At 37.8% G+C, this 27433-nt stretch overlaps 1 protein-coding gene across 1 annotated transcript; it reads left to right on the top strand.

The window, feature by feature from the left end:
• Positions 1–432: 432 nt before the first annotated feature.
• lrguk (leucine-rich repeats and guanylate kinase domain containing) lies at positions 433–27433 on the top strand. Its single transcript, XM_038298524.1, has 19 exons — positions 433–622; positions 2187–2285; positions 3306–3387; positions 3538–3638; positions 3919–4000; positions 4922–5046; positions 6010–6153; positions 6922–7002; positions 7144–7230; positions 7312–7418; positions 7835–7954; positions 9632–9728; positions 14150–14263; positions 14369–14570; positions 14946–15065; positions 16863–17002; positions 17141–17235; positions 19204–19313; positions 26985–27433. Exons 1-19 carry the CDS (start codon positions 506–508, stop codon positions 27134–27136), a joined length of 2175 nt encoding a protein of 724 aa, XP_038154452.1. The 5' UTR covers positions 433–505; the 3' UTR covers positions 27137–27433.

Here is a 27433-nt window from a genome sequence, read left to right as displayed (position 1 = left end):
TAAATGCTCAAATTAAAATATTTAATAAAATAGTTTTTATTTTATAATCAGTTACTGTATGTTACAGAAGAGGATTAGGGCCACTGAAAAAATAAAAAAGTTAAGTGATTTTGAAATTTTATTTCAGTATAATATGAGAAAAAAAAGTCAGAATTCTGAGATTAAAGTCTAAATTCTGAGAAAAAAAGTCAGAATTCCGAGATTAAAGTCAGAATTCTGACTTTTTTCCCCATATTAAACTGAAATAAAATTTCAAAATCAGTTATCTTTTTTATTTTTTCAGTGGCCCTAATCCTCCGTATGTTCCTACTGCATGTTGCATTCACAAATAGCTTCGCACTGTGGTGAAAAAAGAACTACAAATCCCACAATGCGGTGTACCTGGTACTCTGTTGCCATGGTTTCCAAACGAAGCCAGTTCACCTGGAGATAAGCTAAGTTGCTAGCTAGAAAGGCAAAAAAAAAAAAAGGTTCTTTGTTTTCAGCAAAATAAACTGAGCACTCAATGGAGAACAGATTAGAGAACCGAATTTCACCTACGCCGTCGGACATAACTAATGGTTCATTGAACGCAGCACAGGCTGTAAATGACGAGGAGCTAAAAGGAAGCAACGAAATTAAGGTATAAAAGTCTACTTTAGATTTACTTGTATGATTATTGGATATATTTTGATTTTATTTTAGTACATATTGTTTTGTTTTCATAACATTAGCCTAGCTTATATATGAATTAAACGCAAAGACCTTGTTATGTTATTTATATTCACTCTGCAACTAAACTTAAGAAAAGTGAATAATCTTGGTTCAAACTGAATATTTAGGAAAACAAGTATTTCTCTTTCTAACCTTGACCTTATGACGTAATTTAAGTATTACAATATCTGAAACTGTCTTAATATTAAACAAACATTAAAAAAAATTTTACATAAAAAAGCAAGTTTAAATCTTAAAAAATAACAATTAAACCAAGAAAGGTGCCTATTAAGAAACGTCTTAAATCATAATACCAGTGGTAATTTTAGATTAATTTTTTTTGAAGGGGAATCAGTTTTTGTTTGTTTGTTTTTTTCTCATGGGGAAACAAAACAAAAAAATAACACACACCCCAAAAAAAAACAAACAGGGAAGCACTGCATCCTTTCGTTTATGAAGTGAGCAAAAAAGCCCAGGTTGCAGACCCCTGATCTAACTCATAAAAACTGATCTGATTTTAATACGACCGAAGCTTAAAGCTGGCTGCAGTTTCTAAATAGAGCTTAAAATTTACTGTAAAGGAGACATTTTCAATTGGTCTAAGGGTCAAATCAGTTTGTCTTCTCCATCAGTGCATAATCATGATGAGAAACTGATTTAGTATTACATTGCAAAAAACATTCAAAAAGTATAATTTCTTAAATAAATGTATTTGCCCTTCATTTGAGCAGGTCAATAAAATGATCTGCTAAAGGAATGAGTATTTATGCCCCCAAAAATAAGATGATTAGATTTTAAAACTCCATTTACTCATTTTTACTCAAGTTTTTGTGTCTTATTTTAAATATAGATGATCTTAAACCATTGACAAATTGTCTGAATTACTTATTAAGATCAAGCAAAAAATACAGTTATTTCAGTTGACTTACCCATATCTTAATTTTTCCAATGTATGCTTTCAATACAGGGGCCATAACAGGGGCCAGGAACAGTTCTGCAGGGCCACTGGTCCCTTTTGGCCCTCTTTCTAGAATTGCCAATAAAAAATACTAAGGTAGTAATCGTAATTTTGAACAAATATAAGAATAATGCTCTTCAATAAATGTTCCAGTAATGATAATTTAAACTGTATATATTTATTGTCAATATATGTTTATATACTGTTTTTTATATAAAACTTTAAACAGCATGAGTAAATTAAGCCATGGTGTAAACACATATGACAGGTTGATGGTAGAGAGAAAGACAGGTGACAGGCAATAGAACGAAAGGCTTCCATTACTGCCTTCAAACACATCTCTAATCTTTTTTAACAACTTCTCTTCAGGACTCACTTTCTATTTGAACCATTATAAAATGTAGTTCTTTTTACCTCTGTGGAATATATTATTTAACGTCAGTAATAACTTTTAATGTAAATCTGCCAAGTGTCTAACTAATGTGAAGCCTAACTACATGACTATTCCTCTCAATGTTCGTGGATGTTACTATAGGATGGTGTTTTAACAGAAGAGATGGTTTCAGAAGGTCTATCCCATTTTGGAAGAGATGTGACTGGGCAGCAGCAGGTTCCATGCAGCCTATCCCTACCTGTGAGACATCAATTCATTGACATTATTTTTTTCATTTTTGATGTACATGATGTCTTGGAGTAAAGTACTATTTCCCCTTCTCTTCATGCTGCTTTCTATATGTTTATTTTTTATGTGTTTTTTATATCATGCAAGTTTTCATTTGTTTGCCTAACTTTAAATTGATCTTTAATTTATATCAAATTAAAACATATATTATTGGGATCTGTTTTTTTTTTAATGCTACATTCATATTTGCAAATAACTAAGAAAAAATGCTCATGTTTTAGAGGGAAAAATAGTAAAAACAACAATGCTAAAAATAAAATGTGAGGGATAGCAGCTTGGCCCTATTGAAGAAAATGATCCCCATAGCATAATGCTGCCTCCCCCTTGTTTCACCACCTGGGTGAGTGGTCCTCGATCACATACAGCACAATATTAGTTTTTCCAAGCAGAAATATTTTCAGTTTCTTTATTCTTACTTTTTAACCATTAACACAGATTTTTGCAGAGCACAATTAATTGTCATCCTGTCACCAGAATTCTGGCTGTATAAGCATTTAAAGCAAATGTGTTGTGAAATTTGATGTGTGCCAAGATATTAATAATGATCAGTGCTTTGTTTTTATCAAAGGTTGAAATTGTATTTTATAGCCATAACTGTTTTGGAACAGCTCATCATGTTCATTCATTTGTTTTGTGGCCTTTATACAGATCATTACATACAGGTTGACTTATTTTTTCTTTTACCACATTTTCCAGATTGTAAGTTGCAAACAGCCTATAAAAACAATTAAATATTTTCATTCCAATTCGCAATTAGGTTTAAATAGTTTTGATCTATAAAATCCCTAAAGGATGCAAAGATTTTGTTTTTTAATTTAAGCAGAATGAATACTTTTTCAAAGCAGAAACTACCAATAGTTTTCCATCTTTAACTGCAGTTGTTGGTAGGCACCATGCTTGTTAATTTGGAAGTTTATTGTTTAAACCTTGATATTGAATCATTATCCATAAGTGTGTTATTTTCTCCTGTAGAGTCTTGATCTCAGAGACATATCTGTGTTATGCAACTATGTCCATCTTCAAAAGTTAGAGCTGCCACACAACAGCATAAAAGGTAACATCTGTAATGTTTTCATATCCTTCTGTTAAGCAGTACATCGAGTACTCAGTCTACAATCCTGTAACATTTCCTACTGGAACAATTTATTGATGTAATATCTAAATGACTCGCACTAATTTAAAGAAATTCTCTGATAACTTCTAGATATATCCTGTTTGACCTACATGCCCCACCTTGTCATCTTGGATGTGTCTTACAATGAAATCTCCAACTTCTTTGAATTCCAGCCCCTCCGGTACCTGCAGGTACAGGACCTTGAGCTGACAGGATAAGACAACCATTGATTGGTGGCTTGGGCCTCGTTTTCTAGGACTATTCCCTTATGATAGGCCAGGATTACCATAGCCCATCTGTAGTCTCTCAGAATTTAGCTTACAAGGCATTAACTGTCCTTCAGTGGCAGTTGACTTTAGCAAAAATATTCTTCACACGCTGCTCTATCATTTCAGAACTTCCTGAGTATGTTGTACTTTCAGAGTTTTGGTAATGTTTGTTTGAAGTCGGCTGTTTCCTTCTTTCTGCCAGGTGGCCAATTTCTCCCATAACCACATCGGAGACATAAAGGATCTGGCAGGTTTTTTGTGCCTACGTAAGCTGAATCTCGACTGTATCCTTGCCTTCATTTACTTTGATGAATGTGGACCTTTACTGCATGGTTACAGTAGATCTCAGGTTGTTGAATTTCCTTTGCAAACTTTCATTTTAAGCTTTTTCATCAAAGAAAAGACAAATTGAGAGATATAAACAAGGTGGTATACTGTTTACCTGCACTGATAGCCTGCATAAAGATTATATTCTAATTAAAAACAAATAAATTATTTGATAGACTGATAAAAATACATGTATCCTTATGAATCAATATAAACTCATGTTTTATTTGGTATTGAGATAAAAATAAAAGATCTTCGGAGTGATGAAACACATGTGAAACCTGCGTGAAAGTTTGCATTCTGTTACAAATTTACTTTAATTTACTATTTTAGAAAAGAATCTTGAATCTGAAATGCTGGGGAGGAAGCATGATGTTCTGGGGCTGCTTTAGCTTTAATGACCTGGAGTTTTACAGGAAGTGAAATGTGGCTTCTAGCAGCAAATCCTGCAGGAGAATGTCCGAGCATCTTCTGTAGCAATCTAATCACCCAAAGTAAAGCAGCAAGTCGGCCTGTAAATAGATACAAAAATTAACAACTGAAGAAAAGTTGCTGTTGCCTTGCCAATGTCCTGATTTAAATCCAGTTTAGATACAGTGGAATGACCTTTAGCACGCCGTTCGTGTTTGAACACCCCCCCCCCAATTCTGCTAAGTTCTTTGTTTTATTAAAATATTTTGTCTGATTCACATAAATATTAAAGTATGATAATGTAGGAACAACTGGTAAGGGAATAAAAAAATACTCTGTTGCTATTGCTGATTGACATCCTTTCTTAAAGCACAAGCAGTCATTATCTGTCCCTCCCTCTATCGGATTTATCCATAACAAGTTCATGTTTATCCGTAATGTGTTTTTCTTAATAATCATATCCTCAGACAACTGCCTCTCTGAAATCAGTGGTATTGAACAATGTGTAATGCTCACCCATCTCAGTCTGGCTTTCAACAAAATCAAAAAAATCAGCAGCCTGGGCAGGCTGCCTCTCACACATCTCTGCCTGGTAGGGAGTTTATTTGCTGTTTATGTGGCATTAAGAAGCTAAAATACAACTGAGGTTTTAAGAGTTTACATTGTTGTTTAGATTTTAGTTTATAAGGATAATTTCTAATCAAACAGAAATTTTTGCCTGCTGTTGCAAATGTTTCTGAATGCTTACATTATACAATACAATGTTGATGTCTCACCTGGTTCTGTTCTTTGCTGTTCCTCATCTGGACTCTCAGGTTTTTGCCACATTTGTAGATTTAACCACATGGTCCTCTTACATCCAAAGATCTCCTTATGGCCACACAACAGGCTTTTTTTCTGTCTGTTTTTTTGCGTATTTTCTATGTGCCATGTGTTTTCTCATCGTCAGCATCTATTGGTTTGGCTTCATCTGCCCCCTTCTGGAGCTTCCTTTTGGGAGCAGCTGCTGGTCTCTGACTGAACCTGGACCAAAATCAGCCTGCACACCTGCCCTTATCCATCCAGCATACATTTAATCCTGTTCCTGACCCCCTCCTCTTCCCACGCGCCCTCCTAAAACAGCATGGCATTGTCAGCCAGCCTGTTTCCCAGTACATCACAGTGCCGACCAAGAGCTTCCAGGGACCGCTCGGTCAACCCCCCCTGCTGACAGCAACCCTCTGTCTGGCAGGATACTTGGCAAGAGCAGGCCACGGTTTGGCCAGACAGTTAGATAACAACTTTTGTCAGTGGACTGGACAGAGAATCAGGCTGACAAGACTATTGTGCCCAGGTCTTGTGCTTGGGTTGGTTGGCGTGCTGTGCTAGCCCCTCAACAGCTGTTTAGCTGTCAGTCCTTCCTTGTCAGGCTGTTGCAGAGAGCCAGATCTGCCACTCAGCTCAGTAATGAGGGTACAGGCACTGTGTAGAGAATTCCTAATAACTATTGAGAGTTAAAGGATAAAATGATTTGTTGCACATTAATTAATGTCATACATGTTTCTCCTTTTATTAGAGGGGAAACCAGCTCAGGGCTGTTGAAGGATTGGAGAACTTAGATAAGCTGCAGTTTCTTGATTTGTCTATGAATAAAATCAACAGGCTTTCAGGCCTCCAGAACCTCAGCTGTCTGTGCTCCATCAACCTGGAGAAAAACAAGGTACTTTTAGTGACAAAGACACAAAGGCTTTTTGCTTTGCTACTCTTTTCTTTAAGTTAACACAAATGTAAGCTGCTAATATTTGCTGGTTAATAACTTGGGGTATATGCTTATGTACATCCATCATAGGTAGATAAATGGTTGGATATTGTCATGGTAATTTATTCTAATCTATTCTGAATTTATACGTAAATCTGTAATAAAATGTCCAACCTGATGTTATTGCTTTAAGCAACAAGATTTAACTCTACTGCAGCTAAAATAATATAATGAACCTTTCTAAGTTAACACAAATCCATCATGGTAATATTAGCTTGGAGTTTGTTTATGTACATCCAGCCCACAGCCATTTTTACCCTAAAAAACGAGACTGCACTCTGTTAATTCATGTGCTTTCACTGTTTGTGTTGTTTTTACAAGCAAAAGGTATCACCAATGAGCTACATTTATCTTTTTTAATAAGCATAGAAAAAGCGTATTTTTTAGCCAGCTGACCAATAACACAGCTATATGTAAGTCTGCTTTACTTTTTTCAGCTATGCTTTATGCAGCCAGTAAGAGTAGTCCTAGGAATATCCTTTAAAGGATTTTAAAACTAAACCATTAGTGATTTTGAAGAGATAAAAACTAGTTATTGAACTCATTACGAAACATTAAAAAATACTAAATTTGTTTAATTTTAAGCAGCGTAGAAATCCATTAAAAGTTGTTATATGTAACATTTATTTTTTGAGTTTATATAACCAAAAAAGTCTATTTTTTCTTCAGATTTTTAAAATTTCCGATTTAAAACATGTCATTGGTCTACCACTGCTGACGAATATCAACCTGCTGGACAACCCTGTGCAGGTAAATAGGATCACCACCCTTGTTAATTGTTTAATTTATCCAAGTTCCTAGAGATTCACCTTAACCTTGCAGATGAAATGTTATTTATTGATTGATTTTGTTTTTTGTATCTTTCTTTTGTAAATCTGCATAACTTATTAGGAGCAGCCTGACTTCAGACTGAGAGTCATCTCCCTCCAGCAGCAATTGACAATACTAGACCAGGAGCCAGTCAGTGTCAAAGAAAAGGTCTGAGCCTATGTGCATAACTAATGTTAGGTTTTTATGTTAAGTGCTAATGTAGTAAGTAATATGAGTCTTCACCTCTAGGTGTCTTCAGTGAACATGTTTGACCCTCCTATGGATGTATTAGCAGCAGAAGATCACAGGACGCACTTAGTTTATCAGATGGGACAGCCACAGGTCCTCTACTATAGGTTTGTACCAACATTCACTCTAATTCTGCTAGAAGTTTTTTTTATTTATTTTTTATAATCAGTTTATTTAAATGTTACTTTAAAATCAACTGATTACAAATTTTTTGCAAGATAAGATAGCATTTTTATTTAGTTAAAAAGCCAATTTCATTTTATATAACAGACATTTTTTTAAAAGACATACACAGATAGTTGTTTTCATAAATTTAGCACCAAATTGTCCGCAGGTATTGTTTTTTATCTACTTTGCTCTACTTAAAAGAATGAGAAAAATTCATGCTAATAAAAATCTTCAGTGATTTCATTACTGTGTTTTAGAGTTTAACCCTTGTGTCTTGTAACAGGAATCATGTTAAATTATGCATGTTAGATGGAAGTAAATGTAGAACGTGGAGTCTTGTTCGATTTCATTGCAGTAACTCACCTGCTTCAGAGTCCCCTGACCTAATGCTGGTGCTGACGGGCCCTGAAGGATGTGGTAAAGAAGTGCTGGTTCGCAGACTCTGTCAGGAGTTTGGTGAATACTTTGGTGTTGGGTCAGTCTAATACAACTGTATGTATATTTAATGATGTATGAAGTAAATCAGCTTAAATATTCCCTTTATATGGCAATCAATCTAGGAGTGTGGTCTTTAAAACCTAAAATATTAATGCTTTTTGCTTACATAGGTCACATCACCTTAAGTCAAGCTTGAATTCTCCAAAAAAGTTAAGGATACACCTTAGCTTGTGGGTCAATTACTTCCAGGTGTCAATCAACCTAACCTTGATGCAGTGGAATAAAAAAAAATCTGTACCTTCCTGCTGGTCTATGCATGCATGCACCAATCCAAATTTGTGAGTAGTAAAACTATGTAGAATAACTTCTCATAAATACCTTGGTTTTCACTTGGATAACAAACTAGACTAGAGACACAACTGTCTAAAAGAAGGGAGAGCAGACTGTGCTTCCTGAGGAAGCTTAGGTCCTTCAGCGTTTGCAGCAATATTCTACATAACTTCTATAAGTCTGTTGTGGAAAAGGTGATCTCTTCTTCAATCCTCTACTGGCGTAACAGTATTACTGTAGCCCTAATGACTTAAAAAAAACTCAAGCTAATTAAGGCCAGATTTGTTCTAGGAACTCCTCTAGAACCTCAGGAGGTTATTTCACAAAGAACAGTTAGCATCCTCTTCAGAAGATTTTTAAACAACAGAGTGTCTTCAGTAAGAAGCTTCTCAAGATCTGGTGCAAGACAGACCACTACAGAAGATCCTTCCTGCCCTCAGCTTCAACAATTACCACACCTGATTAAAAAACAACATATGAGTTACTGCAACATTTCATTTTTCTTTGGGATTTGGTGCCCTTACACATTTGGCTTTGAAGTATTTTTGAAATGAGTTTAATTTAGCAATAAAATCTGTTTTGCCTAGGAATCATTATCGAGGTTATGTGCAATGGCAGATAACCTCAATGTCAGTGGCAGAAATCAAGCTTGTTATTCCACCTTTAAAAAATAGTGCTTTCCTTCCTTACAGATCTATGTTTTGTTTTTGTTTTTTTGTTGATTTCTTTTATGCTTAAATGTTTTAGATGGCTAAACAAATATGCTATTTAGATTTTAGGCTAAAATAACCCAGGAAGTTCGAAAAAGGACGATTTTATTCTTAAATTGAAAACAATATCCAGACCAACCAGACTCAATAGGGAAATACTGATGCTCCCTTTGTTAAATAATAAATCAACTGTTTAAGCACATTTTTTTGGCTAAGTTTTAAGAGGACCTGACAGACCTGTGAAATTAATTACCTTTTAAAATAAGACCTGCCAAACTAAAGTAGCTTAAATATCTTATCAAGCAACATCAAACCCAAAAAACAGATTGGAAAGAAAATTAATAGAGTTCTCTCAGTTAAAGAGGGTCATATAAGCATATTTGGAACAACTTCTAACAGAGGCATTATGAGGCATCTTAGAAAATACCATCATATTAATAAACATGGTAGTAGTATTAAGGTAGCAGCTGAATCTGATGCACGAGGAAATCCAGAAATAGAATGTCCAGCCATCCATGTCTTTCTCTGATATGAAAATGTGTATGTGAGCTGAAACATGTTAATGTGACAGAAAAGGAAAAACCAGAAGAAGGGTCTGGGGGAAATATGCTTTCACATCACTGTATTGATAGAATTCAAGTAGCTTACTTGAGAATGAACTTGATATTTCACAGAATCTGTCACACTACACGGAAACCCTACATTGGAGAGGAGAATGGGATTGACTACCATTTTGTCAGTGAAGAGGACTTTCAGAGCTTGGTTCATATGGTGAGTCGATCAGAAATTTTCTCCTGTTCTTGTGACAAACTCAATTTCAAGATTTTTACACTTTTTGACTTCATACATGTACATTGAAAGTGTCATATATCACAAATATATATTCGTTCTTTCCTGCCTGGATTCAATCAAAATACTAGTGATGTTATGTGATGAGCCGACGCTTCAAGCTGCGTGTGTTGAGTATAGTGGAGGGAGCGTTTCCACAAAGCATGTATCGAGGAGCCAAAATCAATGACTTCCAAAGCTTTGCTACCATCAACCGGCATTTAAACAATATGATTTAAACAGCCCCAGTGTTCAGTCAAGATGTGGGAGTTTATAGATGAGTTGCAGTCAGCTGGATAGAGTTTGGATATATTCTAAGAATAGATTGGTTGGAAAAACAATCAATCTGGTTAATTTTGGTTAAATTAAACTATATAAAGATGAAGACTAAACAATATAACTGGCCAATCCATTGGTTTCTTTTGTATTATTAGTATTCAGTAGTTTTACTTTCAGTAATTATACAGGCATCTGCTGTATAAGTTTGCCTTACTGTCCAAGGTTTAGTGGTTCAAGACCTGATTTTGTCTTTTGAAAGCAAAATACAAAATACAACCAGTATTTTGGTCAAAGTGACCAATTTCTATCGGTTTGCTCTTTTACAGATATTGATTGGGTAAAAACACTACTAAATTGGATTGGTTGTTTTAACCAAAATATTTGTGGGGAAACATAACTTCCAACCAGATCAAAACCAAAAACTTAGGAAAAACTATTATCTTTTTTAATAAAAATGAGTAACAACTTTAATTTTGCTCATCATTGCCCAAGCTGTAAAAGCACTTTCACTGTCCGCTTGAGCTTATGCCACTAAAATGACAGAAAAACAGTGTACTTTAATAAATTGTTCTTTTCTAAGAAATTTTACACACAAAAAATGTACAAAATATTTTATTATACACACCAATCATGTACAATTTCAAAGGAACCTAATAAAAAAAAAACAAACAAACAAGGAAAACAATTGCAAACATCACAGATTATGTTGCTAACTATAGTTATGCAGTCTGCCAGTAGGCGGTGACATGTTCACATGAAGCTTCATGAAATGTGGAGTTCGTTGAAGCAATTTCCCAAAACGGTTCAATTCCACATGAGGCTTCATTCCACAATCATCACAAAATACACATTTAGGTTTTTTATTTAACTGTATTTTTATGTACTTTATTAAACTCACATAATTCACTTTTTCAAATGAGCTGTGAGGTCAGCTTGTATTGCCTGACATGTGGCAGTGGTTTACCATCGCTCCATCTGTAACTTTTCTCCACACATAATCTGGATTTACAGCTGGTGGAAGAGGCCAATTGTGTCCTTGGATCATGGACACATTTGTTTTCTATCTACACTCTCTTGTCAAGTCAGCTGTTATGTAAGGTCGATGGAGGATAATTTATAGATCACTGGGTGTCAGTGATTTACGCAGGAATGGCTTTGAAGCAGGTATTGATGCCTTTTGTCTACTTCAGCACCGGAAAACTTAACAATCTACCCCTCCCCTGTTTGATTCCCTCCTTTACTTTTATTCCTCCATTCTTGTCTTGCCAGCCTTTTGGATCAGTGCTGTCATGTTTGAAATTTCTTAATCTTCAGATTCTTTCTTTTTCTCATTTTTATGGAGCAAACATGGATGATGTTCTGGTCTGATGGTTTTACCACATGCAAAACACTGTTTAGTTTTTTTTATATTTAATCTGAAATTAGAGTTCACCTAATAGAAACAATTTGTCCAGTTTGTACCACTACCATTTAATTTATTTGAAGTAGAAGCATGGGTATATCCAAACATTGATAAAATACCTGTATATACCTGTATAAACTCTTTCATTTCTTAAACTTGAATTGTGTCTGAGCTCAGCTGCTTGGCTGAGTTTCTCTCCTAGATTAAGCCACTAATGTAAGTAATACTTCCATCCTTTTTTATTTCTCTTTTCTTGCAAAGCCCTCCTGGATCAGTGCTTTTGTGTTATTTTTGCCTCTATGCTCTTCTCTTTAACTAGTTTGCCAGTGCTGGCAGATTTTTACCAATTTTAAAGACTAGACTAAACTTGTCTGCGTTGTTTAATAACGTAGATCAAGAAAATGTGTGTTATTTATTGGGAGTATGGGTGTGTGACTGGATTAGATTGTCTGTTCTTTGTTAAGTGCCTTGAGATGCCATGTGTTGTAAATTGCTCCTATGATTAGAAAAAGGAGTTAAAAAGAGGTCTCTTTAGAGCAGTTTGTAAGATGCCAAAAAAAAGTTTCCATAACCCCCAAAAAATGTAATCGAGAGACCCACACAGCAAAAAATAAATGATTTTTTATGTTAACACTTAATTAAATTGTTTTCTTTTCCAGACATTAGAAAAAAACTTTAGTCATAGTCACAAAACTTAATATTTATCTTATCATATTTATATTTAAGTAAAGTAGTTAAATGGTCTTTCTCTTCACTCAACCAAACTGACATCTTGTGGCTTTAATAAAAAGGCTAAAATGACCTTCCTAAGCTCACAGTTGTTTGATGCTTCCTGAAGGTGAGGAATTCTGCAGCCCTACTAAAAAAGCCACCATAAAAGTCAAAAGGTTACTACCTAAGAGACAAAACAAAGAGGTTTTTGCCCCTACTACCAGGTCAAAAGTTCATTTTCCAGGTGGGCAAATAGCTTCAGGTTGTTAAGCCTGACCTAACATGCTGGGGATGTCTGTATTTATGTTTACTCTTTTATGCTAGATTTTTTCCCGTATGATAAAACTTAAGTTATATGAAAGTGTTTATGTACTTAAAATTAGGGCTGTGCATTCATCCAAATTTTAAGAATTGAATCGATTCCTATTCTTAAGTTTTAGAATCCATTCAATCTTATCCGGTGTGATCTTAAATTTGATTCCTTGTGTTAAAAATCTTTTTTCAGCCGTTATCTGAATCATATGAATGTGTAGTTATGCATTATATTTATACTAGTATTATATTAAAGGCATAGTGGAGAATATTCTTTTTCCAGGTGGATCATCAAAATAAGTGGTCCTCCTAATTGTGAATCATTCTGATGATATGTGCTCTTCCCCATTTTCACTTACTTGTGGTGAAAAATTTGCAAATCTTCTTTTGAAAGTAAGATTGTATCAGAAGCAAACTTTCAAACAGAGCGTGCACAAGGAGAAATGGGCTTGTGCACGCTCTTTGAACGTGTTTAAATGGCCATTACCTCTCGGGAGCGGGTGCAGGGTTGTGCATGTGTATTTTTCTTAAAAATGGTAAGGGTGGGCCTTTAACATTCAGTCGAGAATGAATGAAGTCACTGGCGGATCAAAGGACAGTGGAAAATCCATTTTCTGAAAATCTGTCTTAAAGAATTAAAGGAATAGTACACCCAAAACATGATTAGCCTTCATTTTCTACTCACCCCCATGCTGAACAACACTCTGGAGTACTTTTTTGATATCTCAAATGCATCTGGAGATCTGGGAGGCTTCTTGCTGTCTGCTGACATTCAAATAATGGAGGTCTATGGCGCCCGAGACAGAAAGGTCCATAAAAGTCCACAAAAAACGTTTCAATATTCCTCCATACTGCTCGTCCAATGTATTCCAAGTGTCCTGATTGGGTAGCATCCAGAATTTACTCGAAACGAAGTCATTTAGAATGTTTTTAGAGCATAAACAGTAGTGTATAGGATTTCCTGAAAGCGCGTTCACGACGCTACGGAAACCGCGGCAGACCAAACCGGATGAAAGTGCGCATTCAGCTCGGGAAAGAACTCATGCTCTTCCTCAACACTGAAGTCCTCAGACATTTTTCTTTCGTTGTTTCTTTCTTTGCACAGGTAAACAGCACATTTCTTCTTCTACGCTTGCATTATCGGCAGAGCAGACGCTGAATGCGCACTTTCATCTGGTTTGGTCTGCCGGCTTCCGTAGCGTCGTGAACGCGCAGGTGCGCGCTTTCAGGAAATCCTATACACTACTGTTTATGCTCTAAAAACATTCTAAATGACTTCGTTTCGAGTAAATTCTGGACGCTACCCACTCAGGACACTTGGAATACATTGGACGAGCAGTATGGAGGAATATTGACATGTTTTTTGTGGACTTTTATGGAACTTTCTGTCTCGGGCACCATAGACCTCCATGATTTGAATGTCAGCAGACAGCAAGAAGCCTCCCAGATCTCCAGATGCATTTGAGATATCAAAAAAGTACTCCAGAGTGTTGTTCAGCATGGGGGTGAGTAGAAAATGAAGGCTAATCATGTTTTGGGTGTACTATTCCTTTAATATGAAAAATGAATATGAAATTGATACAGAATTGGAAAACATATATTTTTAATACAGCTATACTTAAAATTGTCTTTTTTCTTCCTCTCTGCTTTCTTACACAAGGGTAAGTTTATCCAAACTATGCAGTATAACGGTCATATGTTTGGCCTCACAAGAGAAGCTATTGAGGAAGTAGTGGAAGATGGACTGGTTTGCTGTGTACACATGGAGCTGGAGGTACCTGTGTGAAACTTATATATAAAGCTAAAATTATGTTTTATGTATTCTGCATTTACTAATAAAAGAGTAACTCAAAATTGTAAGAGACTCATTTTTTTTCAGGGTGTTTTAAGTCTAAAGAAGACCTACTTTGAACCTCGATACATCCTGCTCATACCCACCCAGATGGAGAAATTCATAAGCCACTTGAAAAGCCTCAAACTCCACCCCCCTGCACAGATTGATTTTGCATTAAAACGTGTGGCTCTGTACATAAACACCAGCGAACAACGTCCAGGATTCTTCAATAACATCATCCCATGTGGTAAAAAAGACATTTTGTGATTGAAGTTTTAATATCATAAATTATTATCATTGCATTTTATTTGTTCCCTGTTTTCCTTTTATTGTAAACAAAGCATATTTTCATAATCTTTAATATCTTTTCAATCCACATTTAACTGCAGGATCAGTGTCTTTCCTCTTGATAGCACTTTGACTATTAGCTGTTTTCTTAATGAGATGAACAAACAGCAAGCAGGAAACATTCATCACTTTTATGCACTGCTTGCAAGCTCCTCATTACACCAAGGTCAAAATCTCCATATCTTTGATTCATTGCTCTTTGAGGTTGGATACGCTGGCTGTGTTGAGGACCAGGCTTCCTCATGTGTGTTTATTTATGTCTGTATTTATTAAGATGATTGGGAAGAAGCTTATCAGACCTTGCAGCAAGTGGTGAAGGACTACCTGTTAGCTGAAAAGGAAGAGGAGGAAGAAAAGACCAACAGTGGATTCTTCTCTGTCAGCAGCAGTACAGGTGTTACTTCTTTTAGTTTTTCACATCTCATTCATTTATGAACAATTTTTGTAATATTGTCTCTCATAATATCTAGAGTTTGATATCATAGGTCAATTGCAATAAACAGGTACAATACTGACACTGCTTTTTTAATTTAAATCTGTTATTTTTAACATGACAGCTGTCAAATAAAGTCTTTAGTAGAAATACTACACTTAACCCCACAATGTTTTAAGAATGGTTAGAAGGAACCTATTTTTGTCTGCTGTGTCCACAAACTACCACTAACTGCCTGCTGCAGATCCCTGTTCAGTAAGAACTGACATCAGGTTTAAATTGGATTTTTTTTTTTTTTTTCACCACGCAAAGTTTCAGTAAATTGTTTCATGAAAGGGAAGGGTAAATTTATGTCAACGCATTGTTGTATTTTGTTTTTAAAAGTGTGGTCTGTACAAGGACAAAAAAGATGCAGAAACAAGATCAAAAAGAAGGAAAATAGATTCGCAAAAAGGAATCCAATTCTTTTTAACATAACATCTAAGAAACTATTTTTATTAATCCATCCATCCATTTTCTAGCACGCTTATCCCAAGTAGGGTTGCGAGGGTTGCTGGTGCCTATCTCCAGCAGTCAATGGGCGAGAGGCGGGGTACACCCTGGATAGGCCGCCAGTCCATCTCAGTCTTATATAATATGACTTATATAGAAATATATTATATTAAGAAAAAAAAGTCAGAGGATCAGAGCTGAAGTGTCTTGGCTGACAGAGCCATAAAATGCCTTTTTTTTCCTTTTGCAACAACCTACTTGTGTAAATCTGGCTTTTCATCTCCCTCTAGTATCCGTTTTAACCCTCCATGGTCTACAGGTGGTTAATGACATATGTATGGTACTGACAGACATTAAGCTCAGCCCTACGGCAGACACCTGAACGAGGTTTGCTTGACTCTGTTCTGTTCTTTTTTAAAAGCTTGTTATTAAATCCAAATATACTGTAGTACAGTTTTGGAAAAATGCTAATATTCATATACTAAAGTAATGTTAAATTCCCCGAATAGATACAAAAGCAAGAAAAACATTCTTAAAGTAGATATTTTTGTACTATTTTTTGTTAGTTTGCAAAGGAGGTCCCCGGCCAGAAGCCAATGCTTGTTGGGGGTCCATAAAGATTTGAGAACTCCTGTCTTTAAGGTTTAGTGGAGGATGTTCTTTTTCGGGTGGATCATCTAAATAAGTGGTCCTCCCATTTAATCATTATAGTGATATGTTTATGTGAGGCCATCCTACGTGTTCATCCCCATTTTTACTTACCGGTGGTGAGTCTCACATAGTGGAAAAATTGCAAATCTTCTTTTGGAAAGTAAGCTTGTATGAGCGATGTAAGCAGCAACTTGTAAACACAGCATGCTCAAGGAGAGATGGGCTCGTGCATGCTCTTGCTTGTGTTTAACAGACGATCCCTCTCGGGAGGGGGTACAGGGTTGTGCATGTGCATTTTTTTTTTCAAGAGAGAGCGGGACTTTTCATAAATGTGTGAAAATCCTCCACTACATCTTTAACAAGTCCCCACAGAGACAGATTTTTGCACAAACACAGATTAGAAAAAACTTCCAAAAGACGGTTGTTTACACCAAGGGTTAAAAAAACAAAACAAAATTGCTGACTGCTAATTTCTCCAAAAAGTTAACTCCTCAATATGTTCATCATTCTCACCAAGTGCCTTAGATTAGTATCACAATTTTTGGGAGTTTTATTATTCAGTATTTGGTATAAATGGCATGAATGTGAAACTTTTGCTCTAATAATATGTTTCAGGTCATTTTTTAGCAGAGGATCCACCATCACCTTATGCATCGGAGACACTCCTTGGATCAGCCCTCGACCCCTCACCCTCCCTCTTCACGCCCAGCTTCACAAATATCCAGGCAGAGCTCAGCCCCGAAAAAACATTTATTGTGAGTTATTAGATGTTTGTGAAAACATTATATGACAGTAAAGTCTGTGAATGAAATTAAAAGGACATCAATCAAATGTTTAAAGAAGAAATCCTCAGCTGGCCTCAAAAGAGGTGTTTCCTTTTCTCCTCTTTGCAGGAGCTGGCCTCCATGAGGAGGCGAGAGCAGCTGGCTAGGGAAGCAGTTGCTGGAAAGAGACCAGGGTTGTACAGCCAGCTCTTCAAAGGGTACGGGTAAGTGGCAGCCACTCCACTTCACTCCAGGGCCTAATTTAAAGTCGCCATTCACTGTTGGGCCAATTTGGTGTAATCGCAACACTTGTCCTACAATCACTGCATTTTAATGATTCAGAATGATTTTGACATTGAGGGTGAAGTACCAGGTGTCTGAATTATTTAAAACAAACTGTTTGTTAATGTGACAGGGAATTTTTGCATTGTTCCAGCCTGGGTATGTCTGGGTCCAGGCATACACCCCCACCAGTAGCTACCAAACATGACCAGATTGATTAAAGAAAAAACAAAAAAACTGTTTTGCATGCTAGTTTGTCTGACATTTGTAGACTAAGTTTGTTAGTCCTGTTGTGTTATTTAGCAAAGGTTGATACTAAAAACATTATCACTGCAACGTTATTAGGATGCTGGTGTGATCTTTCAAGAGGATAGCAGGTAAAGGAACAAAAAAGAGTTAAAAATAAAAAAGAATTTCAAATGCTTACTGATTGTCCGATCCATGTTAATGTGTTGAAATAAATATCTTTATTCCATTGTTCCCAAACCTTTTGTCACATGCTACTAAAATGAATCCAAGTAGCCACAGGAAAAACAAAAAAAGTCACAATAAAAAACAAATAGCTTAGCAATTTTTTTTTGCAGGAAACAGATGTGTATATTTACTGACTTATTCAAGACTGAAACAATTAATCGTTTTAATCAATTATTGAAATAATCATCAACTTTTACTAATCAATAAATTGTTAAATGGAGTATAGAGACTGTAAAACATGCCTTTAGCCGATAGAGCAACCGACTTACAGCAGTAATTATACCAACATTATAAAGAATATATAAATATTTTGCATTTAAGATAAAAAAAAAACTTTTCATCTGTCTCAATGATCTATTAGAACTCCTCAAGATGAAACTTTTTAGTTTCACCTGGTTGAATTACATATAAAAAATTCTGTGAGGACTTTGGCTATCCGATAATTAATCGAAAAAATTGTTGACAGATTAATCAATTTGCAAAATAACCATTTGTTGCAGCCCTAGACTTATTTCACTGAGAGGTTTCTGAGCATTTGCCTTTTTCAGAAGAAAGGGAGAGAGTTTGCAATCATTTTGGCCTGACCTGACAGAAAAAAAAAAAAAAAAAAAGATTATATTCTGACAGATCAAAGCATGATTTGGATCGATGGTGGTTGCTGTATATAGCAAAGTTTCTTTAAACTATCAATAGAAAATTTGCACCAGTCAGTTTTTAAGTAAAAATCACTGGAACAGTTAAGTTCTATTTAATGTAGAGCTGAAATGAATGGAAAAGGTTTGGTCACATTGAAATTTACGTTGCACCTAACAGTTCCATTTGTACGATTATTTTATTTTGTATAAAATTTTGCCTCCTTAGAAACTGAAATAATCTCAATCTGCATCCATGCTTGAGGCCAAATGTGTATCATTCTTTAAAAGGGGTCTGGGGTCACACAAAATCCAACCAAGGACTGCAAATTCCCCCAGGCCGCACTTTGGACACCGGTGTTACTCTGTGAGAAAAAGCAAATTAAGTCAAATAGTTAAACTTTGGACATTTCCTATAAATGTATAAAATCAGCTGTATTCAGTTCCTACTTCTGTTTGCAGAGGAGACTCTCTGCCTCTGAACCCAGAGCTGTAGAAGTTTTTTGTTATTTTTTTTTTATAGATTGTTGAGTTCTATGAGCCATGTGAGGACAAATGTCTGCACATTTGCTATAAATGCTCAGTTTGACACTTTTACAAACCTACCCACCCATAAATTCAGATTTTATTGCTTCTGCCGGTCATAATATTCCTGTGTGCATTGTTATACTCTAGTAAAGATTCATTTTCTCTAATGTTTAATTGTTAAATTGTTGTTAATTGAAAATGAAATACTGAAAACAATCTCTTCTTTTCATGTTGAATCTCACCTTACGAGTTTCTTGCATCTTATTTTACTTGTAGCCCTGATGCGTTTAGTGCCAGCTCCGTTCCAGCAGGTCCCAGGTCAGCCGTTGGCATGGTTAAACCGCTACATAATTCCATACTGGTACAAACAACAGAACTGCTCAAGGGTTGGTATGGCTTATTATGCTAGGATATTTGCATGTGTATATTAAATAGAAAAATTACACCCATTTCACAGAATACTGGAATCAAGAATATAGCTTTTGTATCAATAATTGTTCTTAATTAAATCCCTCATTCTTATGGTAAAACTGCTGCTGCCCAAAGCTGAACTATACCTATTGTTTTGCAATAAACTTTATTTAAAGGTTTTTATTTAAACAAAAAAGCCTGATTCAACCACAGTAAAGTGTAACGCTTATTTAAGGCTAGGCGCCTGACTGCAGCCAGTTATAATAGGCACTCAGATAGGTTCGCCTATGGAGCCCGTGGGTGTGAACAAAATACCATTAGACAAAAGTATGCTTAAATTATTGTATTCAAGTTTGAGTTTTTTTTCATATATATAGGAAGATATGCAATATTAATAATATTTATAATAACAGTGATTTTCTATAATATAACCAAAAACACGACAAGGGGGGGAAAAAAAAAAAAGGACAAACAACTCAGCAACAAAAACAATAAACCCTTATGTCACCCAAGAGTTTCCTTTTTAGTCCATTCATGAATCTAGAGCGATTCAACGGTTCATCAATCAATGTCTGATTGTTGTAGGGTTTTTCTTGTCCATAACCCAAAGCAAATAAGTTCAGAATGAGAAAGTAACTTGGTTCATGTAAATCCTACCGCGAAGCTGCGGTGATCCGGTAGCTCGCCATCCTGACGTGACACAGGGGGTGAAAAAAACCTGACCGTCGAGCGGTCGACAGAAAACACTCAGTTAAATCCTTCGGCCGTCTTAGTAAGCCTTGATCCAGCCGTATTCTTCTATTAGTTTAGAAGACGCCGAGACGAGCAGCTAGCCACAGCGACAGCAGCAACAGCTATTCAGATCTGAGTCACCTGTGACCCGGAACTTAAAGGGTGCTATCAATTTGACCCGCCAAAATAAAATACGGGTTCTTATTTTATGCAGGTTACACCCTCCCCTCCTGATCCCATGTACGTCCTCGTACATGCACCAGGCTGGCAGCAAATGGGAGGCTGATTGGAGTACGGAGCAATGAACTGTTCTTCTTCATCTTCTTGAAGGGCGAAGGAGAAAGCAGAGCTCAAACCGTGAAGCAAAGCCTGAATGCTTTTCAGTAATGGTTTGCCAGGTTTAGTGTACTGTAATCGATCAGGTGGATTTCTTGTGCGGCTAGAACGTCTCAGAGGTTGGTCTTCACTGTCCAGAGATACTGAATCCACTGGTGAGTGAGGTTCTTCAGTATGGCTGGGAATGTCAAATATATCAGTTTCTTGTGTGTCATGTTCTGCATTGTCAGACTCTGGAGTATCAGGATCTGGAGAGAGTCTTCCTTCAACTCTGGAGGCGTTAGCAGGATTGACTTGTCCAGCATCAATTTCAGGTTCCTCACTGTCTACTGTTAGTTGTTCCTCTTTAACAGTCATAGGTTCCCCTTCCACAAATTTGGGTTCATCATCCTCAGCATCACTGTCCTCTTCAGTTACAGGCACTGGAGATTGTGTGATGGGAACAAACTGTTCAGTTCCTGGGACAGACTGCTCGACAGGAGGCAGGTCAATATCAATCGTAAATCTGACAGGTTCAAAAGATGATGGAATGTGCAAAGGTGGATCGACTAGTTCTTCCTCTGATGGACCCTCTTCATCATCAGGAGATACTGGAGAAAACACAGGAGATTTCCTTTTAGCTCTGGTAGGCATTTCTTCCTCAGGAAAAGGTAAGTATCCACATGGCAATAAAAGGTCTCGATGCAGGGTTCTTAGTGGTTTGTTCTGGCCTTCCGGTCTGACTGTGTACACAGGAAGATTGCCGGCTTTCTTCACAACAATATACACAGATGACTCCCACTTATCTGCGAGTTTGTGCTTTCCCCTTAGTCGCACGTTCCTTACTAGGACTCTGTCTCCAACATTAAGTTCTGATGCAGTAACTTTCTGGTCAAATCGGGTTTTGTTACGCTGCATCACTTTAGCTGAGTTCTTACTGGCCAGTTTGTAGCTTTCCTCCAGGTGGGACTTTAACTTTTGCACATACTGCGTATGGGAGCAAAATCCATCCTCATTTAATGGCAGTCCAAAAGCTAAATCCACCGGTAGGCGGGGTTGGCGTCCGAACATCAGCTCGTAGGGTGAGTATCCCGTGACATCGTTCTTTGTGCAGTTGTAAGCATGCACTAGTGGTTTTACAAAATCCGTCCAATTAGTTTTTTCTTTTTCAGATAATGTTCCCAGCATGTCCAGAAGCGTTCTGTTAAAACGTTCCACAGGATTTCCTCTTGGATGATATGGTGTGGTCCTTATTTTGTGAATGTTGGCCATTTTACAGAGTTCTCGGATGGTTCTTGATTCAAAATCTGGACCCTGATCACTGTGCAGCTTTTCTGGAATGCCGTAATGCATGAGGAAATTATCCCACAAACACTTAGCAACGGTCTTAGCTTTTTGGTTTGGAGTAGGCACAGCAATGGCATACTTTGTAAAGTGGTCTGTTATAACAAGGATGTCTTTGATTCTGCGATCCGGTTCTACAGAGAGGAAATCCATACACATCAACTCCAAGGGGTGAGTGGTTTTGATGTTGACCAAAGGTGCAGCTCGTTCTGGTAAAGATTTGCGTCTCACACATCTTTCACAGGTTCTGATTTTATTGACAACATCAATAAACATCCTAGGCCAGTAGAAACGGGAACGGACTAAGTCTATAGTTCTGTCAATTCCCATATGACCCATTTGGTTATGCAGTTGGTGCAGCACAACAGCTCGATATCCCTCAGGTAATACTAGTTGGTACTTTGTTTCACTTCCCACTTGTCTCCTCCTAACGAGAAGGTTGTTTTGGAGCTCCATTTTATTTACTTCTCGGAGTAGAAGGGGCAGTTCAGGAAGTTCTTCCTTCACCGATGGTGATGGTGATTCTCCTCGTTCCAGCTGAGCTATGACATGGCGGATAACAGGGTCGTCACGCTGCTTAGCTGCAATGTCATCTGCTGAGAATAGAGGAAGTGAAGGGGAGCTGAACTGTTCATCATCAGTAAAGCTGTCAGGTAGGCTGTTGACATGAGTGGTCATAGACAACACCAGAGCGTGGTCAAGATGTGCACCTGGGCTATACACCAGGTGACGGGCACAAACTGCTTCGATGGTGTGCTGATCAATGGAAACATAATCTGGTTCGTTGAGGTGATGCTGAACGAACTTCAGGACTCGTTCATGTTCCTTCCGGGAGGTAGGATCATCAGACAGCTCACCATGAGGTCGTCGAGACAATCCATCAGCATCCATGTTCTGCTTTCCGGCTCTGTAGATGATCTTGAATGTGAATGTTGACAAAGCTGAAAGCCATCTGTAACCGGTCGCATCAAGTTTTGCTGAGGATAACAGGTAAGTCAGTGGATTGCTGTCTGTGACAACTGTGAACTGAGCACCGTAGAGATAATCATTAAATTTCTCTGTCACTGCCCATTTCAGAGCGAGAAACTCCAATTTATGAGCAGGGTACTTGGATTCACTCCGCGAGAGACCTCTGCTGGCATATGCCACAACTCTGTTCTTTTCGCCCTGCTCCTGATACAACACCGCACCAAGACCGGTAGAACTGGCATCGGTGTGGAGTATGTAGGGTTTTTGTGGATCAGCAAATGCCAATACAGGGGCAGAGACTAATCTTTCGATTATGGTTTCAAAAGCCTTCTCACACACTGGAGTCCATCGTCCTCCAAATGGTGCCTTGGGGTTCAGGTAATTCTCTGGCTTTACCGTTGGCTTCAGTCTCTTCTGAGATGGCGGATAACCAGCAGTCAGGTCATGCAATGGCTTAACTATGGCTGAATATCCTTGGACGAAACGGCGGTAATATCCAGAGAAACCGAGAAAAGACCTTAGCTCTTTTAGGTTTTTGGGCACTGGCCAGGAGGTAAGTGTTTTGATCTTATCTGGATCTGTCTCAACACCATTCTGGGACACAACATGCCCCAGATACTTCACAGATGTTTGGAAAAACACACACTTCTCAACTGACAGCTTCAACCCAAAATCCTTAAGTTTGTTGAGAACTTTCATCAGGCGCTCTTCATGTTCTTCCAAGGTAGGTGCAAAAACGATTAAATCATCGATGAAAACCAAAACTTCTTTTAAATTTAAGTCTCCCATGCATTTTTCCATCAACCTTTGGAATGTACTTGGGGCATTGGTGACCCCTTGCGGCATGCGGTTGAATTCCCAAAACCCCAATGGACATACAAAGGCAGTTTTGGATTTATCCTTTTCCTCCATTTCAATCTGGTAATAGCCCGACTTAAGGTCTAACACAGTGAACCACTTTGATCCAGAAAGGGCAGAAAATGTATCTTCAAGCTTGGGTAGAGCATAGGCGTCCTTTATTGTTTGAAGATTTAGCTTCCTGTAGTCAATACAGAGGCGTACACTGCCGTTCTTCTTGCGTACAACCACAATTGGAGAAGCAAATGGTGAATCAGACTCGCGTATTACTCCGGAATCAGAAAGCTCTTGCAAATGCTTTCTTACAGCATCAATATCCTGAGGGTGGATTGGTCTTGGCCTTTGTTTGAAAGGAGTGGGATCAGACAACTTGATTTGATGTTTAACTTTGTCTTTCCGGCCGAAGTCCAGCTCGTGCTTTGCAAACACCTCAGGAATACTATTGAGTTTCTGGATGATTCGCTGCTTCCATTCTGGAGATAAAGGTGAGTCTCCAAAGTTGTATTGTGGTTGAGATGGTTGTAGGGACTCTGTAGACTGGGTTGAATTGTGGACTGTTTGCTCTTGTGAGATCACACTCTGGAAAGTGCTGATTTCTGCTATGACTGCTCGTGCTGGAATATGAATCTCATGGTTCGACTCATTGCTCACAACGACTGGCACATGACACGGCCGGTGTTGAGGCAAGTCAATGAGGCAGGTTTTTACCATGAGCCCACCAGGGAGGGCATAGGAACTCGGATGTTCCAGGAGGACTTGTTTTTCTCCTTGCCACAATCTTGAAGCTAAGCACCCTTCTACAACTGTGGTCTGCCCAGCAGTAATGATTAGGGGCTGACTAGACTGCAGGGTGACAGTTGCAGTAAGTTCATTCGAACTCTGGGCATAGCGGTGTTGGAGGATCTTATACACCGCTATATAACCAGAGACTGTAGGTTGAAATGACTCGTCAGGGTGAGTGTCAAAATGTTTGCTGTAAGCAACATCTAAGGTATTTGTGCCAATGAGAACCAGATGTTGAGATGGCTTATTATCAGGCACAACAAGAGCAAGTGTGTCAACTTCAACAGGTAAACCAAACAATTCAGGTGGGAAGGTCATGTTGATCTCTACATATCCCAGGTAAGGCACTGTTTGTCCATTTGCTCCTTCTATTTCCAACAGGTTGTTTATTGGTTTGATTTCATGGTCCCTGAGGTAAGTATTGTAGAAGGAGTAGGGGATAGTAGTAACCTGTGAGACAGAATCAAGGAGGCAGTTAAGCTGATCTCCTTTTATCTGAACTTGGCATATGCTCTTTGTGCCAATAAGACCTTGTGGCAGTGTTCTTATCCTGCGTTCTTTGGGACTGTTCATATACACAGCTTCTGTGTGTCCCACTACAGGAGCTGTTTCTAGTTTAAAGATTTTGAAATTTTGGCATCCCATGCTTGTTGCTTCTGGCGTAACAGTTTCTTTTTCTGCTCAACCAGACTGGGGTTTGCTTTATTTGTGCAGGAGGAGGAAAGAAGGCTGTCTTCTCCACAATTAAAACAGTACCAAGGCTTGGGCTTGGTTCGTACCTGAGGTGAAGAGTAGGACTTGTTCTGTCTTGACATGGACTTGAATTCAGCTGGACTCTTCCTGGACAGAAGTTGGGACATTTGCTGCTGTAGTTTCTGAAGCTGTTTTTTCATTTCTTTCAGCTCTTCATTGGATGTAGAATGTCCACAAGAACAGGCACTTTGGGACTGGATGTTAACTTTCTGTTTGGACGTTCCAATGTGTTTTTTCATAAGTGATTCTTTAGCATGTTGCCTATCTTCTTCTGTCCTGAGTAACAACAATAAATCAGAAAAAGATGGTGGGTTGTCTTTCTTTTGTTCCAGCTGTAACTTTGTGATGACAGTGTTATCCCAACACCCACGACAAAACTGTTTGAGTAAATGTTTATTAATGTCAGCAGGTGAAACTCCTCCTTGCTTCACAACAGTGTTGAGAGTGAGCAGAAGTCTTTGAAGGTAAGTGGACGGTCGTTCCCCTGGATTCTGCAGAATGTTTAAGTACTGTGCAAACAATTCTTCACCGTCCTGCACTGTTCCAAAGGCAGAATCTAGTATGTTTAGCAAAACTGTTGGTACTGTGTTGGGGCTCAAACCTTTGACCAAATCAGCTGCAGGTGATGACAAGCTCTCTGTGATTCGTCTAGTGATATGTAGCGCAGAGAGACTGGGATCAGCAAGCAGAGACTCAATCTGGGAATGCCAGGACTCAAAATCAGCTTCATTACTCGGTTTAGGAAACCTTCCTGAAAAAGTACGGAGACGAAGTGAGGTTGGACCAGTCAAATCAGTATTTTGAACCACATGTTCAACAACAACCCGTTGTATCTGAGGTGGGTTAAGATCATTGGTAGAAAGCGACAGTCCTGGAGCTGGTCCAGTTTGCTTTCGACGAGGTCGTGCTCCCTGGCCCGAGGATAAATGAGCAGGAGGAAGTGAGGATAATGATCCTAAGTCCATTTGCACTGGCTGTGCAGTAGTAAATTTATCCACTTCCCTTTCCTCTTTCACCTTTACTCCGTCCTCTTCCTCATCATTGTCATAGTCATCATCATCATCATCATCAAAATTTTCATCTGCTCCTGCTGCATGCAGATGTTGGCCTATCTGGCTCATTACTGTCTTCAGAACATCTTCAAAACGATGGCCGCTTTGATCAGCAATTTTCCTGAGCTCAGCGATGTAGTTGGGCTGATGTTTGCTGCTGCTGCCCTCTGTGGCTGCATACTCGAATGCCAAAGCGGTGACACAAAACACTCGGTCAGTATTTGTTTGAGAGGTGTAAGTATAAGGTAGAAGCGGTTGTAGTGCGGAAAAAGCAGCTAAATCTGCAAACTCAACGATCAGGTTTTTAAAAAACGTGCTTGAGGAATCAGTTACATATAAAGTGCGGTTAAGTTTACCGTATCTAATTAAGCAATTAAGTATTTCCTCATCAACCTTGGTATCGGTAGCACCAGTAATCATCACAGACTGTGATACATTTATACCAGATTGCTCAACAAAATCCATTTTGTCTTTTTTTATTAATTATTAAGTATTCTTTATTTTACCTTTTGAAAAAGTTGAATATTTTACTTAGAATTTCCTATTCCCACAACTGAAATAAATGTTCAAAATGAGAAATAGCCCAAAAAAAAAAAATTTTCACACACACAAGCTCCTGGCTAGCTCGCCACGTGTAACGCTTATTTAAGGCTAGGCGCCTGACAGCAGCAACAGCTATTCAGATCTGAGTCACCTGTGACCCGGAACTTAAAGGGTGCTATCAATTTGACCCGCCAAAATAAAATACGGGTTCTTATTTTATGCAGGTTACAAAAGTGTAAACATTTGACATTTTGTCTACAGTAACTGACCGACCTGCTGCTTGCTTTTGTTTTTCAGATATAAATGTGGGATCCAAGTCCATCCTGCCTCAAATCCAAACTGAGCAGAATACCCTTGAAGTCCCCAAGTCACCTCCGTCACCCAGAGTTTTCCCTGAAGAACCAGTTGACAAGAACAAACGAGCAAATGTGGAGGGGTCATTTTTATAGAAGCTTTAGTTGCTACAAAAGAAGAAGAAGAAGATATTGAACAGATTGTCCTTTTTCTACAAGTAAAGATGCTTTTCTTTATGGAGATATACCTTAACTAAAAAGCTTACAATTTGTGCTTAGATTTCAGTGTCGGGGCCATTTCTCCACTAGTTTATGTGTTTAGATTCCTAGTTAACGGTAATGCAGGTATTATTGTCTTAAGTATTTTTTCTACAGAACTTTCATATTGGATTTTTACCAGTGATGCATTAAAAAACTTATGTATTTTTGAATTACATATTAAAAACCTTATAA

Source organism: Cyprinodon tularosa, unplaced genomic scaffold (genome assembly GCF_016077235.1).
Source record: "Cyprinodon tularosa strain WSP-4 unplaced genomic scaffold, ASM1607723v1 ctg111, whole genome shotgun sequence".
NCBI lineage: Eukaryota > Metazoa > Chordata > Actinopteri > Cyprinodontiformes > Cyprinodontidae > Cyprinodon > Cyprinodon tularosa.
The sequence above is the reverse complement of the archived record's forward strand: the minus strand, read 5'-3'. Positions and strand labels throughout refer to the sequence as shown.